At 50.1% G+C, this 19638-nt stretch overlaps 2 protein-coding genes across 4 annotated transcripts in view; both read right to left on the reverse strand.

Annotated features, from left to right (window-relative positions):
* Positions 1-5614, reverse strand: part of GRIK4 (glutamate ionotropic receptor kainate type subunit 4) — a 183795-nt gene extending 178181 nt beyond the window's left edge. Inside the window, 1 exon segment of the mRNA XM_064634466.1 lies at positions 5593-5614. The gene's annotated coding sequence lies outside the window, so the exon portion shown is untranslated.
* A 12286-nt stretch (positions 5615-17900) lies between these two features.
* ARHGEF12 (Rho guanine nucleotide exchange factor 12) overlaps positions 17901-19638 on the reverse strand; it is a 74483-nt gene continuing 72745 nt past the window's right edge. For 2 of the 3 annotated variants that reach the window (XM_064634442.1, XM_064634441.1), the window contains exons 40-41: positions 19336-19408; positions 18508-18784 (exon numbers count right to left, since the gene is read on the reverse strand). In XM_064634442.1, the coding sequence (XP_064490512.1) occupies positions 18774-18784; positions 19336-19408 (84 nt within the window). In that variant the 3' untranslated portion in view covers positions 18508-18773. Of the gene's footprint in view, positions 18785-19335; positions 19409-19638 lie in introns of all 3 variants that reach the window. The other variant, XM_064634443.1, reaches the window with a different exon arrangement.

Raw genomic sequence — 19638 nt, forward strand, 5'->3', positions numbered from 1 at the left:
CAGAGAGGCTCAGGGAAAAAAAAAATAAAAATAAAACAAAACCACAAATGGCTGGCTCTCTCCTTCATGAAGGATGCAAATAAATTCTGCAGACTTTGAAGTCAGGAGATCTCAGCAGAGATGAAAATCCCCCTGGGCTGGATGGCTCACCAGGGGCTGGGCTCGGGCGTTTTTTGGGTATTGTGTTACAGAGCTGCTTCCATGCCAAGGACGGGCAGGATAAACATTGGTACCTTGACACTTGACTGAGACCTGGCTCAGGGATTTGCAATCAAGCAGAACCCAAATCCTCTGGGCTCTGTAATCCCCCCTCCAGGCACTGTGAGACCACAGACTCATCAGACACTTCACAACAACACTCCCTCTCAAGCACTGGGAACATTCCTGAGCCTCTGGGTTGGAGGCACTGCTGGATCCATGGAGATGGACAGCTCACAGCTCTGCTCCTTCATCCCTGACAAATCACTAACACCCCATCTATCATCCATCCCCTGGAAAATCCAGGGGAAGGTCCCACCAGGAGGAGCTCAGCAGGACTCAGCAAAGTTCCCTCTGTTCATTCCAAAGCAGCCGGTCCAGGGGATGCTGGCACAGCCTGAATCCACAGCCCCTGCTCCAACAGCAAATCCCTGCTCCAGCAGCAAATCCCTGACCTGAGAGGCTTTGGGAAGAGCAGCCTGTCCCCGCAGACACCTCTCCCCACAGAGCCCCCGAGGTGGAGGGCACTGTTGGCCACCTCACAGCATCTCCATCACCTACAGCTCATCCACACAGCCCCAGGAACCTCCTCACCTGCACACACAAACCACACCATCTCCTCCTGGCCCTACATGTCCTCCTGGTAGAATCCCACAGAATCCCCCCAGGTTCCATTATCAGGGAAAGATTGACTCAGGGTTTTCTTCTTGTAGTTCTGGAGCCCGAGTTACACCAACTGCTGCTCCCAAACCACTGGCACACTCACAGTCAGCAGCCTTCTCTTCTAATTCTCACAAAAGCAAACCCTTTCTGTTGGCACATTGGCTCTCCCTAACCCAGCTCTGATCCATTTCCACCTCCAAATCATTAAAGATAATAAATAAGCCCAGCCTCAGCGTGAGGAACCTTCACATAATCACCTATCTCCCCTCCGATCAGCACTCGACCATTACACTTCTATTTTCTGCAGCTTAACTAGGGAAGCCAGCACTGAACTCTGCCCCTTATCCCACAGCTATTTATTGCCCACGTTCTGCTATTTATTTCCCAAAATAGTCCCTTTTGGGTGGATTTAATGAAAAATCCAAATAAATTAGGTCCGTTGGAACATGTTGAGCTCCTGTTTTCTCAGCCTTCCAAGCAGCATTAGGAAGGAAGGCTTCCCTACTGGGCACCCATCCTCTGCACGTAAGCTGAGGTGATTTGACCTCAAGCTTAGACCCATCCAAGTATTTGAGTGATAATTAGGCCCTCCCAGCAAGCACCCAGAAGCAAAACTCACCTGCCTGACATCCCAGCTCTTCCTCAGGTCTGATTTCTGGAAAGGCAGCTCGTGGCAGAATTCCTGCTGTATCCATCGGCTCCCTCTGCCCACTGGGGTCCCTGCCTTGCTAACTGCCCATCAAGGGGGAAGAGTCCTCCCCTTCACACCTGCTGCTCATTTACACCTGATTGCCTCAGACCAACGGTCCCCAGATCTCCTGATTCACAACACCTGCTTCCCAACCCCTCTGTCCGTTTGTTCCTCATGGAACAACTCAATCAGTGCTAATTCACTGCAGGTGGGGACTGCCAGCTCTGTCCTGCCCATCAGCTACTCCCTGTGACCTGCATGGAAATGTTCTATCCATGGAAGCTGTCCCTGCCCATGGCAGGGGTTGGAAGGGACCTTAAAACTCATCTCCTTCCAACCCAAACCATTTTGTGATTCTATGAGCTGGTCCTCACTACATTTTCCTCCACCTTCACCACCAGTAACTCCCACATCCACTGTACCACACCAAGTCTTCCACAGGCACCAGGACAAACATAAAAACCACAGTAATGTTAACTGTCCTTCCAAGCCACGTCTCACAGAACAGATGAAAAATCATCATAGGGACCCTTAAAACTGCTCCATTACATCCTCAGAGGTTTTACAACTCTTTTTCTCTCTCCAAGTCCCCCCTTTTTCTTGTCAGAGAAGCCATGGCAGGATTAGTAGCTCCCCTGAGGGTACAGCCAGACAAACTGGAGCTCCCAGTCAGGCACAGCTCTGCAGCATTCCCAGGGTCTCCTTTCTAAGCCAAGTTTTCCACTCCTGTACAAAGCTTTCCTCCTGGAGTTTCTCATACCCCACTGAATCCTCTGTGTCATCCCCTCAAGTCTCAGCAACCCCCTCCAAGCTGTTCTCATCTTGCTCAAGCCCCATTCCAGTGTTCCTCCTGTTCACACACACAGCAAGAGGTTCCTCATTTTAGCTGATTCCCCAGCCTTTATGTGCTGCCTTAGAAACCTCTTGCCCAGAAAACACTTCTGAGAAGACTTGCAGAACATTTGTCTTTCCTTGTGCCTGCCTGGAAGCACAAAAAAAACACAAACCACCAATTCAAACCTGACCCTAACAAGTGCTGCCCATGAAGAGCTCCCCTAAAAGACAGTGAGAATCAATACCCACACCTCAGGCACATCATCAGGCCTTTAAAAAGGGCAAGACATCGACTGCCTGCACATACTTAGTGCTGACAAAAACCAGAATAAAGCTCAAAGTACCTTAAAGAAGATGAAGTTTCTTGGAGGAGGGAGTTCTTCTCCACCAATATGGCCCAGCCATGTCTGATTTTGAGCAGGTATCTGTTCCTTCATCCCCTGTGTCACCCCTCCCTACTCCTCCCCCCTGCTTTTCTTCTTCTGATACCAAAGCCTATCCTTCTACCCACCAACCCGTGCAGGCTCAAGCCTCACCCAGTAAAAACACACAGCTCCTCCTCCAGCCAAAGCAGCCCCAGGCCTCTCCTGGTCTCCTCTGTCCCTATTTCACATGGAAAACCAGCAGCTCTTCCCAAGAGAAAGAGGAGCCTAAACCCACATGGCCAAAGCAGCTCCCGTGGCAGAACACAGAGATCCTCCATCACAGTCAGATTCTCTCCCACCAGAACTCCTTCAATCAGCCAGGATTTAGCTGAGGATTTTCCCAGCTCCTGGCTGAGTTTTAAGTTCACTTTCTGCTTTTCCATCAAGCAAAGACATCAGTGTGAGCACACACAACACACGGGAGATGCAATTCCCTGGCACATTTCAGAACAGACAGTCTGGAGGCAGCACTGCCCCTACCTGCTTTGCTGCTCCTTTGATGAGCTCCCTGAAGACCAGGTCCCTCAAATCATCCTCCGTTCTCCCCCAGATTGCTGAGTGCTCCTTGGCATCGAGGTGTCCAGGCCTTTGCCAGCCCACATGACTCCTTGGCTTATTTTCCTTGCACAGCTTGCAAAAGAAACCTCCAGCAAGAAACTTGCAGCAGCAGCAGCTCTGTCTCTGTGCCTGTCCCTCTCAGAACTGCAGGCAGCTGCTCCAACCCCTCCATTTATAACCCAGCCTTGCACAGGTGATTCTGTTTAGGGAGGTGTTCATGTCTTTACCCCAACTCTGGTCTGTCCTCACCCACAGCCCTTCATTTTGGGGGTTCACCTTCCTCAGGCCCCCTCTTCCCACCCCCAAGAGCAGAGGTACCATCCCCACAGGCGCCAGAGCACAAAGGGTTAAGAGAAATGGCCATTTAAAGGAAAAGAAAAGAGCATTCTCCTTCCCTGTGCTGACACACTCTCTGCTCAGCACAGCCTGTCAGCTCCCTCTTCCCCCATCCCAGCTCCAGCTGTCTCATCCCAGGGTAGGAATTCACATCAGGTATGGGGAAAGCACCACCTGCAAACCAGAACGAGCCACGCAGCAACTTTCCCAACTTCTGCCTTCGCTAATCAGGCCCAGCCCCGAAATGGAAACCGAGAGGGAAAGGTTCTGCCACTCGCCATCTATTTCTCTACCCAGATGGTTCCCTTCAAATACACAGCTTAATATACATAAATACTAAAGCAGACTTGCATCAAGACATGTTAAAAATGCCTTGGCACGGTGGGAGCCTCACTGCAGATGGCTCCTACCCCTGTGTGAAAGAAGACTAAAGCAAACCATGGCAGGAAAGCACCCGGCACAGTCACATCCACCTCCTACCTGTGAGCACACACGTCTGAGCACCCAGGAGCTGGTTGCTGGGTGCTGTCGGCTCCACGGGAGAGCCAGAGACTCCAGAGGGATGCTCCTCGCTCTCCGAACGCCGTAGGCTCCCGGCTCCCAGCGCAGGGAAGCAGGGGGGGCTCTGCTCTGTGCTCGATGCAGCGGTCACATCCAGCCGGGATGTGGCTGCTGAGCGGCTTCCCGGAGAAAAGGCTGAGACAAAGGGCTGGTTCCTGCCGGGGGGGATCTCCCCTGGTGGCGGTGGGGGCTGCTGGAGCCCACCAGCGCTCCGTCAGAACGGCCGGGATGCGGCGGCTGAGCTGTCCCTCAGCATCCCCCGCCAGCGGGAGGTCCCCGGGGAGGCAGGGACAGCGCTGGAGCCTCCAGCCAGCAGCACCTCCCCGCAAAGGGGGAGCGGGAGGCGAAGCGAACCCCCGGCTTGTTCAATTAACTCCCCCCAGGGTCGCAACCTTGAGGTCTCGACCCTGTGAAAGGAAAGAATCCAGCCTGATGGGCGACGAGCCGAGCGGCGCTCGCAGCATCGCTCACCTACGCAGAGCCCCGGCCCAGAGCCGCGGCTGTGCCAGAGTTCAGGCGTAAATCACACGGAATAAAGTTGGGCCTAGGAAGAGGTTTCTGCGTGGAGTTTTCCCCCCAGTGCCCGGGCTCAGCGCTGCTCGTTCGCTAAAGGAGTCAGGGCAGCGCCGACCCCGCACGTCTGCGCACACAACGAGCACCTCGCACATTCCAAAGGCAAATCATTCCCGAGCACAACTCCACCGACACGCGTTCCAGAACAATGAGCCCTTTTTCCTTCCGATCCAGAGCCCGAGAAAAATCTTGAGTTAGAGAGCGTTTTCCTCGCTGCCTGGCACGCAGGGCTGCGAGCACGGCAGCCCCCGGGGCCGCGGGGAGCATCCCTGCCAGCTGCCCACCGCATCCCGGGCATCGCTCCCGGCTGATCCACAGGAGTTGTAGCCACCCCCTCCCCGCGCCCCGCGAACTTCGGCTCCGCCGAAAAGCCGGAGCGTGGCATTTTTCAACTCTTGGTGCGCTAAAAACACCGCAAAGGGCTGGTCCCAAAGTCCTTCAGCGAGTGCAGGGGGCGGCCGGGGGGCACTCGCTGTGGGTCCGGAGGGGATGGATGTGACCGGGACGGGGCCGAACGTGGCCGGGGAGGGGGTGATTGTGGCCGGGGGGGCAGCGAGCGGCTGCGGCTCCGCGCTCCGAGCGCTCCCGGCCCCGCGGCTCCGCAGCGGCGGCTCCCGGGGGCCGGGGCGAGCATCCCGCGGGGGGACCCCCGGCCCCGCCACCCCGGGGGAGCGCTGCCCGCCGCCCGCCAGACCCTCCATCCCTGCCTCCCTCCGTCCATCCCTGCCTCCCTCCATCCCTGCCCGCTCGTACCTGGGCTGGGCTCTGCCCGCGGCTGCTCCGGCCCCGCTCCGGCAGCGGCGGCCGCGGGTCCCCGGCGGCGGGAGGGGGAACTGCAGGGGGCGGGGGGCGGCGGCCCGGGCACGGCGGGGACCCCCCCCAAAAACGGGCGGGGCGGCGAGGGAGGGATGGAGAGGGGGTACGGGGAGAGAGGGGGACTGGGGAGGGAGGGGGGAGAGGGCAGGATGGAGGGATGCGGGGAGGGAAGGGATGGAGAGGGGGTACGGGGAGAGAGGGGGACTGGGGAGGGAGGGGGGAGAGGGCAGGATGGAGAGATGCGGGGAGGGACAGGGAACTAAGGATGGAAGGAGGACAGGGCAGTATGGAGGGATACAGGGCTGACAGAGGACTGAGCGTGGAAAGAGCACAGGGCAGGAAGGAGGGAGGGAGGGATGCAGGGGGGACAGAGGATGGAGAGGGAAGGAGGACAAGGCAGGATGGAGGGTCACAGGGAGGACAGGGGACTGAGCATGGAAAGAGGGCAGGACAGGATGGAGGGATACAGGGAGAGGTGGATGCAGGGGGGACAGGGAGCTAAGGATGGAAGGAGGACAGGGCAGGATGGAGGAATGCTGGGAGGAAGGGATACAGGGCTGGCAGAGGACTGAGCATGGAAAGATCACTGGGCAGGAAGGAGGGATACAGGGGGAACAGGGAATTAAGGATGGAAGGAGGACAGGGCAGGATGGAGGGATACAGCAAACAGAGCATGGAGGGAAGCAAGGAGCAGGAGAAGGGAGCTGGGAAGGAGGGCAGAATGGCAGGAGACTGAGGACAGAGGGAGGCCAGAAACTGGGCTGGAGGGAGCACAGGAAGATGGGATAGAGGGAGCACAGGAAGATGGGATGCAGGGGTCTGAGGAGGGAGGGCAGGGAGCAGTGAGGCACTGGAACTATTGCTTCCAAAACTGACCAGCTTTCCTAAGGCCAAACTAAACACTCCCAGTTGGGATATTTGGAGTTGGGAAAGCTGTGCTTTCTCCCCCACATCCCAAATCCTTAATTTGCTTTAGGACTCTCCAGGGCTCCACCTTTCCCTATATGCACTCCCTGAGAAGGACACACGGTGAGACACTTTTGCCCTCAGCTGCTAAAATCTTCATATCCAATATTAACCTGCTCCTTGTGCCCTGAACAGCAACACAGGCTGGGAAAAAACATCATCCAGCACTGGGAGACTGGCAGGAGTGGGACAACCAGAGCCATCCCAGGGTGTGAGGCTGGGAAATGCTGCACCAGGCAGAGCTGAGGTGTCTCTGTGCTGCTCCAACCTCCCCTGCAACACTTCAGTTTTGTTTCCCTGTTTATTTGTTTTTAATGGCGAGAAAAGCGAAGCTTTTAAACCATCAATTAATTGGACTCTTGCATTAAGAGCAATGAACTATTATTTGACAGGAATTCATCTTCCCCTCCTGCTGAGAAGAAATAAGCTGGCGGAAAAGAATCAGCTTCAGAGGAGAAAAATAAAACGCCTCTGCTTCAGAGACAAATTACTCATGAGGTACACAGGTAACAGGCATGGGGTGTTTGAGCTCATCCCTTTTACACATCATTTCCCTCAGGACAACAGCTACAAGTCACTTGCTGTGTGACTGATCCCCAGGCCTTTGCCCCAGTGCCCCTGCCCAGCAGGCCATTCCAAGCATTCATTATTCCAGGAATAGAAGAGCATTTCCCTGTGTCTGGGCTGAATTTGGTTTTAATTTATGGTTGTGGCCCTCAAGGTCCAGATTCACACCTGCCTGGGCTGCAGCTCAGTGCTGAAGGTGAAGTTGGAGGGACAGCAACACGCAGGCTGGGAGGGCTGGGATTGCTCCCAGACCCAGAGCAGGCTCTGGGAAAACTCCAGGAGTGGGAGGTGGACAGATCCTACTCTGACCTCAGTGCTGAGCACACCTGGGCCAGGCACACCTTCTCCTGCCACCTTTGCAGGCACCATCCAGGTGGATCCTGCATCCTCCTCCCTCTCCTGCCCTGTGAAACCACCCCACTCCTTTTCAGACATATTTTGGATAGTTCAGGTCCATCTCTGCCCGTCACACACTTGTTGGAGCCTCAGCCTTGCTGTCCTGCACTCAGAAGGGAACTCAAGACCTGGGAAAGCTCATCCAAGGCCTCCACCCCAAAATCCCCATGGCAGAGCAGGATCACAGAATTAAAGCCCCCTGTCAGCCAACAGCAGGGGAGGGGGGCCTGAAAGCAGGGGATCCAGAGGAGGCAGCTGCAGGAGAACTGTCTGCAAATAAACCCAGCTTGCTTTGGAAATCAAAGGTTTCCAAACTGCCTCCTGCCAGGAAGTGTTTCGTGGGGAGGGGAGGGGGAGGGAAGCCACCCCATGGTTTTTAAATAGAGTTTGGTCACTTTATGAATGAGGTGATCTGACACAGTTCCCTGCCAAAGCAAGGGAATTTGGTGACCTAGAAAATCCTGTTCCTGGGGATGGAAGTGTTGTCGTTGTAAGACTGTAAATCAGAATATTACAGAGGGTTTGGGATCCTGCTTAAAGTCAGGGGCACAGAAAGGCAGGGAAGAGATGCTGATACTTCAGAAAGCCCTCAGAGACAGGCCCCCTCCTGCAGGGCAGAGCACTGGTCCCCACCAGCCAGCCCTGAGAGCTCCTCCCCTGGGAATTGCTGCCAAGCTGCTCCCTGAGGTCAGCAAGGCACAGGGGGGAGATCAGAAGGTCTTAAAAATCCAGTTAATTGCCCAAAACAAAAGCTCAGAACTATGGTAGTATTGCAGGTCCAGCTCAATTCAGCCCCAAACATGATTTGGGGTCTCAGCCCAGCCCCAAACATGATTTGGGGTCTCAGCCCAGCCCCAAACAGCCTCTCCCCAGCAGCAGCTCTGCCAGCTGAGCCCCTGCAGGGTGTGCTGATGCACATGGATGAGTCTGCCCCAATTTCCACCACCAACAGGCTGTTTGTTGGGATAAACCAACACCTCCAGATCCAAACATCTGGGGGGAGCAGCCCCCACCCTGCTCAGCTCGTGGCATATCAGATATCCCAGCAAATAAATGATCTTCTCCCTCTCAGCTGCACCAAGAGGGGCTCTGATCTCAAACCTGACGTGAAGCTGAGCTGTGAATCATTGAAACAACTGCTGCATTTCCCTTCATAGGTGGCTCCATTTCAGCAGCACAGCAAATAACAGTCCCACTGCAAGAAGGAGTCAGTCAAATGCATGAAGAACTGAGAGATTTCAGGGGATAAAAGATTTCTCTTTTTACTGAAATACAAAAAAAATAAACCTATTATGAGCGTCCCAGGTTTTTCCTTTAAGGTTCAGAACGAGTTTCTATTGGCAATAGAACACGTCCAAATTAGATAATTTTATAGATAAGAACAGCTTTGAAGGAAGTGGTTAGGGGAGTAAGTATCTTGTGGTAGTTACATAAAAAAGCCCATCTAATTATATATATATATTTAGATAGCTCAAAGAAGTTAGTAGGATGAGTTAGATAAATAAGGAACATTTTGTGGAACAGTTTGTTTGCCTTCTTTTTCATGCAAAAGAAAATGTGTGTGAATTTAAACGAGCTCAAGTCAGGAATGGCATCTGCCATCCTGATGCAAAATTTGGGAGGATGCTCGTAGTCCCATCTGAAGAGGGGCTCCAAACCTTTATTCCCAATGTTGAAAACAAGCCATTCCTTTAATTACCATCTAACCTCATAAATACATGTGTGGTTGGTGGCCAAAGCTCCCAAAAGAGATGGATCACACCCCCCCCCCAGGTGCTGCACACGCAAGTGAGACAATCCTGGGAGACCAGAGCTCTTAAATGAGGTTCCAAAAAGCATTTTTTCCATTTTAGAGATGGGAAACAGAGGCCTGGAGCAGCGACAGGATTTCAGGAAGGCCACATCTCAGAACTGAACCCACCTCCAGTCACAGCCCTTTCACAAGGAGATCCATCCCCTCAGACAACAGGAGACATTGGACTCATCATTTGCAGTTTATCTTCACTTGCATCCCAGTTTTCCTTGCTTTTTTCTTTGTGTTCTCTTCCTTGTAATTGCTGCCATCAAAGGATGTTTTTCCCCTCTGTGTGTTCATTCCATTCACACCCCAAAGGAAAGGCAGAAAAAACAAAGAGCCCACCAAAACCACTGACCCCACAGAACCCACCTCCCTTTGAAATGTGAGATGAATAAGAGACTTTTGGGGGAGAAATGATTAAGAAAAGGGAGGAATGAAGAACGAAATGATTTCAGATCTCATGAGCAGGTTGGTGCAAGGACTAAGGAGGGGACCTCCCATCTCTGTAACTGGAGCCTCTGCTCTGGCTGTGACTCACTCTGGGGCAAATTCATCTGCCCTTAAATCTCCCCCAGTCTATAAAACCTTCATTCCAAGAGAATCAGAGCTGCAGAGCTGTGCTGTATCTCCCCAGCTTCCCAAGGAACTGTGGAAGCCCTGCACTCCCCTGTCTCCCAGGGCTGCTCAGTCCCTGTCTCGAGCCAGCAGATGCTCCTTTGGGTTGAGCCCTGACTCTCCTCACCAGCACAGCACATTTTCCACCACTAATAATTCCATGGAGAGTTAAGAAAGGGAAGCAGAGAAGATCAGACTCAAGGCCTAAGGTGATGTGCACCAGCACAGTCACCCGAACAGGAGGATTTGGATCAGCCCAAGCCTCAAATCTCTTGACAATTCCAAGCCCAGAGTCCTGGAGGAGCAGCTGGAGCAGCTTGTGCCATCAGAGGATGGGGTTTCTCGAGAAGGAGAAGCCAAGACTGGATCATTTCCCTGCTCCTCTGCTGTCCCTGGTTAAGCTCCCACGACTGACCAGGGATCTGCCACCTCCAGCAGCATCAGCACCAGGCAAGAGCTACTTTTTGGGAGATTTTTTTGTAGTTCCTGAGGTGGACTGACACAGCCCAGCCTCACACAGACATTTTCTCTCTGCCAGCTCCAGCCCAGCAGCAGATCCCATCGTGCAGAGGGAGACAGATGAGCCCCAGCTCAGCAGTGACAGGGGCAGCTTTATTATGGCACGATAAAGAAATTGCAGAGCAGAAAAGATGAGTTCAATAGAAGCTACAATTGAGGCTATTTGACTCCTGCTGCATGCACACACTAAAATGATGATGATGAATGGGTCAGAAGGGCTTTTGAAACGTCCTGAGCCGCCTTCTTCCAGAAGGCTGGAAGGTTTTTCTACCCAAAAACTAACAAGCAAAGAAAAGTCAGTGCTTGGAGGTGAAAGGCTGGGTTAAGGGCACGCAGAGGAGAACATGGAACAGGCAGTTCCATCATCAGGTTTTCGTGGGGAACAGCAAGCACACACCAGAACTGCCAGAGGAAAGGGAGGACAGCGCTCAGTGCTCATTAAACTTCAGTTTTGAAGGGAGATGGGAGAAGGAGAAGGAGCAGAAACCTCCAGCAAGATTTAAAAATGCCACGAAGACCCACAGAGAAGGGTTTAATCTCCTCCTCCCAAAGGTCAGAGGGAAGCAGATGGAGTTACATCAAATACATCTTTATGGAACTACAGAGAAAGGGTTCTTTCAAACTCAGCTGACAAAAGCAGAACACAAAGCTTTCTCCTCTCCATGCTAATTCAGAGCTGAGATGTTGTTTTAGCACCAGAAGTGGGATCTGAATTGAAGCTCCAAGAGGCAGAAAGAAGGAAGATGTGCTCATTAATATCCCAGTATAACAATAACCTCAGATAATATGAATTATTGCAAAGCCTCCAGAGAGCTGATAGAAATGTAGATTTACTCTCCCATCCATGGAGCTCCACTTGGTGCAGTTTATTCAGCAGCACTGAGTAAATATCAACAAGAAGGTTAAAATATTGATCGGGGAAAATGCTTCACGCTGAATGAGCCTCAGACATCTGGAAACAAACTGGTGCAAGAAAGTGGCAGAGATATTTCGGGCCTTTTATTCTGCCAAAAGCCCAACTGATGATTTGCAGCTGTAAACTCCCATCTGGTGAGGAAGAAGGAAAAAAAAAATTCAGCTTCTGGACTGCTTGGTGTTTGGTTTGGGGTGTGGAGAAGTGCAGGAGGGATCTGTACCCTTGGAATCAAATTGCTAAGGGTGGAAAAAGCCCTTTAAGGGCATCAAGTGCAACCATCAACCAGCACCACCCAGTTCCCCACTAAACCTTGTCCTTCAAGTGCCACATCCACATGGTTTTGGGCAATCCCAGGGATGATGACTCTGCCACTGCCTTGGGAAGGGGTTCCAAGCTCGACAACCCTTCTGTGAAGAAATTTTCCTCCATACCCAACCCCAACCTCCCACTGCACAACTTCAGGCCGTTTCTTAGCTTCCCTTCCCCCAGGACTATTCTCCAAGAAGTGCCCAGGGGAGTTAACAGAGCTGGAAACCCAATTTGCAGCACTCTCAGCTCCAAAATCCCTCTCCCAGTGCAGCCTGATTTCCCCCCTTGGCTGCCCCAACCTTCCCAGGGCAGAGCTGGAAGTGGCACCCAAAGCTTTTGGCTGCCTGAGCCTCCCCCTCCAGCAGCTCCCCAAACCCTCCTCCCTTAAACAACAGGTGTCTAAGAAGTTTGGAAGATTTGTTAAGCCAACATCCTAACACAGACATATGCTCCCCATCGTTCCCGTGCTCATCTCTGTGCCATCTGCATTTTGGATCACACTCCAAGGAAACACATCCAAGTCTGCAGTTTTTGTGGGTGCTGTTGTGCCCTGCCTGGGTCCATCTCTCTGGTGATAAAATTTACCCCCCCCACACACACACAACCATCAGACCAACTGGCAAAGAACACGTGCCAGGCACTGGACAGTTTCCATTTCATAAATATTTTTTTTAAAAGAACAACAACAACAACAATCTGGCTAATTGATAAAAAGCAAAGGGAAATTACAGGTATTTTTCAGCAAAACAAAACAAGGCCATCCTTGCTGAAAAGATGTTTTCTGGAACAAAAAGCATGTCCACAATACCTCAAATACCATAACCCAAAAAATGACACGAACCCATCTGCAATGAGATTCCTCCAATCCTCCTGTGCCTTCTCCCCTATCTGTGGCAGGCAGCAAGGAGAGATTAATTCCATGATGGTGGATGAGAAACAGCCCTAAAAGATGCAGCTCCGTTCCCTCCCACCCCCAGCTGGGATTTGAGGGCAGAGGCTGCAGAAAACACAAAGCTCAGATTTTTTTCCTGAGCTGTTCATTTTGCATCATTTATTTACAGCAACACAGCAAAGGGAACATATAAAATAACATTTAAATAGGCAAAACACGAAGAGCATCATTAGGAAAGCGTAATAGAGCTCAGATTACCAATTATAATAAAGTAATAAAGTAATCTCTCAAGGAGCTTCATGTACAAACTGCAGAAGGGGAAGGGGAAAAAAAAAAAGGAAAAAAGCTCTGAATTCTCAGTAATAGACTTGATTTTGTTTGTTCTCTCTTTTGGTGTTGTTCTTAATTTATTTTTGTCAGCTTGTCTGTCAGAAGTGTGACTGCATCACTTCCCAGGGAAGTCAGAAGCTAAAACAGGAATGTCACTAATGACAAGGATCCAGGTAAAGCATCCTCTGCAGGGAATTCAACAAAACCCAGGCCCCGGCACAAAACTCTCAGCACAGATGTTCCCTATTAAAAAAAAAATTTGCAAGTTCCCTCAGCAGCAAGTTTTACTTTCCCTTCTCTTGTAGCTTTTTATTTGATCCCAGTGGAGGGGGAAATATCCAGCAAAAAATGGAAATAAAAAGCCTCCAGTGACAGGCAAAGGGGTGTCACTGTCCCCACTGTCCCAAAAGCAGGCACCAGGCTGGAGTTTCATCACCTAAAAACTCCTAATTTAGGAAAACAGAGCAATCTAAGCATATATAAGATTAAAAATCACAAGCAAACTATGATTTAAGCCCAACAGACTCAGTTAACACTTGATATGAAGCTGCAGCCTCTGGTTGGGCAGCAAACACTTGCAGAGAATTCCTCATTTCAGGAGAAAAATGAGTCCAACACCACTCAAATGATAAATATTTGCAAGATACTGAGGGGTAATATCATGTTGAATTAAGGTAATATCATAATGAGGTAATACCATAATGAGGTAATACTATAATAAGGGAATATCATAATAAGGGAATATCATAATAAGGGAATATCATAACAAAGTAATGTCATAATAAAGTAATGTCATAATAAGGAAATATCACGTTCCTACACCAACAGTTCCCAACCAATCCAAACAAATTCCGTTTTACAAACAACAAGCTTATAAATTAATAAAAAAATCAATAATGGTTCTGGTTTCCTTTCAAATGGCAATGCTGGAAAACTCAAAAGCAACCCCCCCCCAGAGCAGGAAAAGAACACAGAAGTGCCTGGGAATGGAAAGCAGAGCTCAGAGCTCAGATTTAACTGTCCAACAGCATCAGATGAGCCAAAGCCTCGCAGTGACAGCTTGGCTGGGCTTGTGAAAGTGTTCATTAAATTGCTGTCAGGGCCCGAGGAGTGAGACATCAGGCAACAAAAATCGGGTTGCACCCAAGGAGAAAGGGCAAAATTCCACTTGCAAGTCACATTTGGCAGCTGCAGCTTCAGCCAGAGCAGCCCCAGGGGGTGCAGGACACACCAGGGCACCACGGGGACGTCCTGAGGGGTCACTCTGAGCTGGGAGCAGGAGGGAAACTGGTTTGTGTTCCTGGGTTTGGGGTTTGGGTCGAGTGGGAAGTGGGTTTGGGGTCCTGCAGTTGGTGTTTGGTGCTGATTCATCCCCCCAGGGGTGGCACAGGGACCTTCTCCCTGCACGGTGTCGTGTGTGGCAAGAACCAAACACCTCCCAAAGGAGCTCCCACTCTTCTGGGACTGCAATTCCTGAGCTCTTTTCTGCCCTGGAGCAGCAGGATATTCTCTACACCCCAAATTCAGACACCTCTGGGGGTTCAGCCCTCACCAAACACCAACCAGAGGAGCAAAGAAGTGCAAATCCAGCACGTGATGGGCACAAAACCACTGAATATTCACTGCTCTGGGGCTTCAATTCTTTCAGGAGGCACATCTGACTTTAGAACAAGCCTAAATTAATTCATTTCCTAATTCACTAAACAGCAGAAATTCAGTCAAGGCACTTCAATCTCTACAAAAGCCACTAAAAAATCTCCTTTGCCATCACCACTCTGTCCTGCCAAACACTCCAGGCAATTCCAATCCCCCAAAAAATCCACCAGACAAAAGGTTATTTCCTTTAAGCTTATTTAATGATATTTGAAACGCTTAAATTTTCTATTTCCCAGATCCTGAAAACAGATTTTTTTTTTAAGTGACCAATATTTAATTCCAGAAACATACAACCTGATCAGCTAAGTCATAAAAGAGCTATTTTACAAACATACATCTGGATAATTAGAACAATAAAGTCTTTTTAGACATTCAAACATGATCAGTAAAAATACAGGATTATTAATAAAGATTTTTGTGTATTTTTTTTTTAAAGAATACTTCCAGATTTTTCTTTTTTTTCTTCTCTTTAAAGTAAATCTCTGTTAAGAGTACATGATTGTATGTTGTACAAAGAAAATAAAAATATTCTAGTATGAAGAGAGCTCCACAAGACTTAATTCAAAATAAAACAGCAGTGTTTTGGCTGCAGTATCCCTTTTGCAGTACATCTGCTTGTCAGTTGGCACCTTTGGGGAGGGGGAGGGAATTGAGGGGTTTCTTTAGGGAACAGAGGGAGAAATCAACACCAGATAGCAGGAGATGATGGGGCTGATGTTCAGACCCCTACTCCAAAACCAGGGACGGGATCTGTAAATCAGAATATCCAGGTTTTACGAAATAAAACTGGGAACAGGCTGAGTGCTGTCTGAAAGCTGCCCCAAACCATCCAGATTTCTTCACTCTTGAGGGTTCCTCATCCTTCTGTCTGAAGGAATCTCCCCTCCCTACAGAAAAAGTACGTTCAGGAGACCCAAATGGTCCAACACCAGCTCAGCATTTGCTCTCCGACAGGAGAAGGAAATTCCCATTCCAAAAAATCCATCTGACATTTCTGCTTGTCCATGAACCATGGGACAGCAGAAGTGACCTCTCAGAAGGACACAGAAGATGGTTCCCACACTACAAATCTGTTCCCAAAATAAGAAACCCTTGTTACTCTTCTGTTTGGGGAAGGGAAAAAAAAAACCCCAAAACCCCTCGACTATTTGGGAGGAAAAAATCCCAGAGAACAGTGTCCTGCTCTGTTATCCAGTTTGGATATGGGAATGTACAATCCATCCACAACCAGGGGCAAACCAAAATGCTTCCTCACACTGAAAACTGGGATTTAAAGAAGGGAATCTTATGGCTTCCAGGAGGAAAAAAACATGAGAATCCTGAACAGTGCATTGGAGCTGCAGCTCCTCTCATGCCTGAGCTCTGGGGGACAGCACATGTGCCAGGAGAAGGGAATTCCCTGTCATTCCAGGTGACTGCTCTCAAAACTAAGGGGTTCCTGACCCCACCATGGTTTTCCCAGAGGGGGAATGCCCTGTTTGTGAGGAGCTGAACCCAAACCCGACCAGAGGGTCCTTTGTGTCGCCCATAAAACTGGGTTCAAATTTAGGCTTCTCCAACATTCCTTCAAGCTCTCTGGCCCCTCCTGCCCTGGAGACTGGCCATGCCAGCTGGGACAAAGGCACCCAGCCTGGCTGCTCCCCTGGCACACCTGGAGAGGTGACAGGGACAGCACTGTCCCCTCCCTCCCCTGTGTTACACATGAAGGGAGGGTGGGGAAAATCCCACTCCAGCAGCTCCCAGGCTGAAGTGTAAGGATGAGGCCACACAAATACTCTGCATTCCCAGCTTTTTTCACTGCTGCTACACCTGTCAGGGATGAAACAAAGCAGTGGTGGAACCACAGACCACCAGGAACCTCAGAGAAAACCAGACCACCAGGGATTTTGCCTTCAGTCACAAGGAATGAGTATGAAGCAGCCAGGCCTTCACAGTCCCACCTTTGCTGGTCTTCCAGGATATTCTTTTAAAGCCAGACTAAGCTCTCTCTATTCTACAGTTCAGGGATAACTTCCCATCAACCATGGAAGCTTCTGGAAAGCTTTCAGACCACCGAGGTCACAAAAACTGCTCCTGGGTCTGGAGTGTGGGGTTGCAGCTGATGGAAGGGAAGTGGGGGAGAAAAGGGTCTCAAACACCAAGTCTGGCTCTATCCCAGTCCTCTTTCTGGCAGGATCCATCCTGGTTTGGGGGATGCTCATAAACATCTGGGTGTTTATAAGCAAAGGAACCGTGTGGCTGAGGTGAGGAGGGGAGTGCTGGGGTAATACTGACAGTGAATCTCACCCAAGGGAGAGGCAGCTCTGCCAGCCTGGCAGGGAACACCTGGCTTTGTGTTGGCAGTGTAATGGTGCTTCGTGCAACCAGCTCCTCAAACAAGAGGAACTCCTCCCTACCCTCTGAACTTCCACACCAGGCCCAAAATCACCTGTGCTGCCTCTGCCCATCATCCCAGGAACTCTTCCCTTGTGTGTTCCACGGGGAAGAACAGGATCTGATGTTTTTCTTACAAAGGACAGATCTGTTTTCTTGCCAGCAGCTAAAATGTTTCACTCGGAGGAGCAGGGAGTGGGATCTTGACAGTGCCAGGGACCAAAGGCAGATTCTCAGCACTTCCTGATGCTCTGACTGGCAGTGGGGTGCACAGGCTTGGCTTGCTGCTCACTTTGGGCTCCTTAAACAGTTTAAAACTCGGCAAGAGGGTGCAACAGAGGCTTCCTCACACACCTTCCCCCAGCAGCCCCACTCCTGGTGTCTGTGGCACCAGGGACAGCTTGAACCACCCTGTGCCAGGCAGGAGCTGCTGCCCTGGGACCAACCTCAGCTGGTCCAGTGTTAACTCTGTGATAACCTTTTCACCATCCTGTTCCCAGACTGGAAGGAATTCCAACAGCAAACCCCGTTCCAACGAGCCTAAGGAAGTCCCAGAGAGCTGGTTCAGCCTTCTTGGATTTTCAAATCTCTGTTTCAGTGAGAACACGTTGGCACAAGTTAGTTTAAAAAAAAAAACAAAACAAACCAACCCCACCCCCCCCAAAAAAAAACCCCAAAGCCCACCCCAAGCCCTCAGCAAGACATACTTTCAGGTACTAAAACTTACTGGCCCTATAATCAGCAGTACCTGTGGCTAACTCCAATGGCAGCCCTTTTTCATTCAGTAGTGAATCAGGGGCAGAGCTGCCCCACATCTTTGAAACACTTCTGGGTTTGCATTTTTTTCTTCTTTTTTTTTTTCCTTTTTTTTTTTTTTTTTTTGATCCAGAGAAGAGTTACAAAAGTGCTGCAGGTCCAAGTATTTTTTATCACTTTACAAAGGAGACAATGATCAAAGCCAACAAAGTCAAGAAAAAAAAAAAATAAAACTTAAACCTCTCTTTCTCCCCTCCCAGTCTGATCTTGCAAGGGGAAAGGGGAAAAGGAAAACTCGCCCATCTCAAGTGCCTGGATGTTTAGTGCATGGAAAATTCTTGTTACACCCGTGGTGACAGGAGCAATTCCCATGCAGTTTGTTGAAACACAGGTAATTCCAGCCACAAGTCATCCTAACACCTTCATAAGTAGCTCTTGGCATGGCAGTTTGAGTTGCCAGCAGGGAGTGCAGAGTCCAGTCCAGTGAAATAAAGATTCACCTGCACACAGGTAACACCCTGGCCCCTCACCCCTGACCCAGGGTGGACCATATGCAGGGGGCTAGAACTGTCACTACCCAGTTCAAACAGAACAAAACAGAACAAAACAAAATAAACAAAAAAAAAAAAAAAAAAAAGGCAGATTAAAAAAATTAAAATGTGCTTTTGATACACGGAATGAAGTCAAATAAATACATTGATCTTTTTTTTTTTTTAAATGTCTAAATACATTTTTTTTTATATCCTACACCCAAAGCTCTGTACATTTGGTTTGGTTTTTTTTTTTTTCTTTCTGTTCTGAAAAATGTATTTCTGGTAGCAAGGAGAGGAGCAGAATAGAATAGACTCCCTCACTGACAAGATAGTGCAGATGCCCCACAGGAAAAGCACCCCATGCCCACTTTGCTAAAGTCTGGTTCGTGTTTGGATGGTCCAAACCCTCTTGTCTCAGAGTCCACAAGGAAGACAGCGGGTGCTGTGTCCTGATCCTCTTCAGCCCATCTTCAGCCACTCCTGAAAACACGACTAGCTTTTGTCTGAAGGAGGGAAAAAGAGAAAAAAAAAAGGGGAAAAAATGCGGTGAGAGACGAATGTCTGACACTTCTGACCACTCCTGTGACATGAGAGGCATCACACCCATTTGACCTTAAAACCTTGTCAGTAATTGCAGCAATTCCACGTGTAGGATGCCCAGTTTAAAGGGACCCACGGAACAACTGCACAGCTCCTGGAGGAGCAGGAGCCAGGCTGATCATTGCACACCTTCAGAAACCTCCCTCTGGGACTTCACATCCACCTGGCCTCCCTTGGAAGAGGGGCTGTGCACCCTGAGGTGAAGGTCTCTGGCAGGTGGGGTGAGAAACAACCTTTCCAGGGGAGGAACAAGCTCCTCTGCACATCCATGGATTCAGTGACCTTTCCCGGAGCCAGCCCGGGCTCAGCCCTGGGAGAGCTGCTCCAGGAGGTGAATCCTTCTTTTTTTTTTTTGGTGAGTGTGAGAAACATGAATAATTGATTTTGTGTCCTCTGTTTAATGCCTGGGGCCGAGGTGGAAGGTGCTCCCAGGTCCAGCCAGGCTGGTTCCTACCTGAGTGCTCTCCCGTGGAGGCTGAGCCAGCCAGCCCTTGGCGTCGCAGAATGCTGTAGTCCTCCTCCACCTCCTGCAAAACAGAACAACCCCAAAGCTCAAAGGGGCTCTTCATTTACTGAGCAAACAGAGGGGGCTTCAAATGGCAAAAGAGAAGTTTCAATCACCCCATTGCAGTGACTCACAGTGGACCTCAACTCCTTCCCCAGCATCTCTGTCTGACCTTCCATTTGCATGCAATACTCTATTTTTTTTTTTTTTCCCTTCAGGTTTCAGTTAAATTGAAGGCTGGCTACTGAATGT

The sequence above is a fragment of the Pseudopipra pipra genome, chromosome 23 (assembly GCF_036250125.1).
Source record: "Pseudopipra pipra isolate bDixPip1 chromosome 23, bDixPip1.hap1, whole genome shotgun sequence".
Lineage (NCBI taxonomy): Eukaryota > Metazoa > Chordata > Aves > Passeriformes > Pipridae > Pseudopipra > Pseudopipra pipra.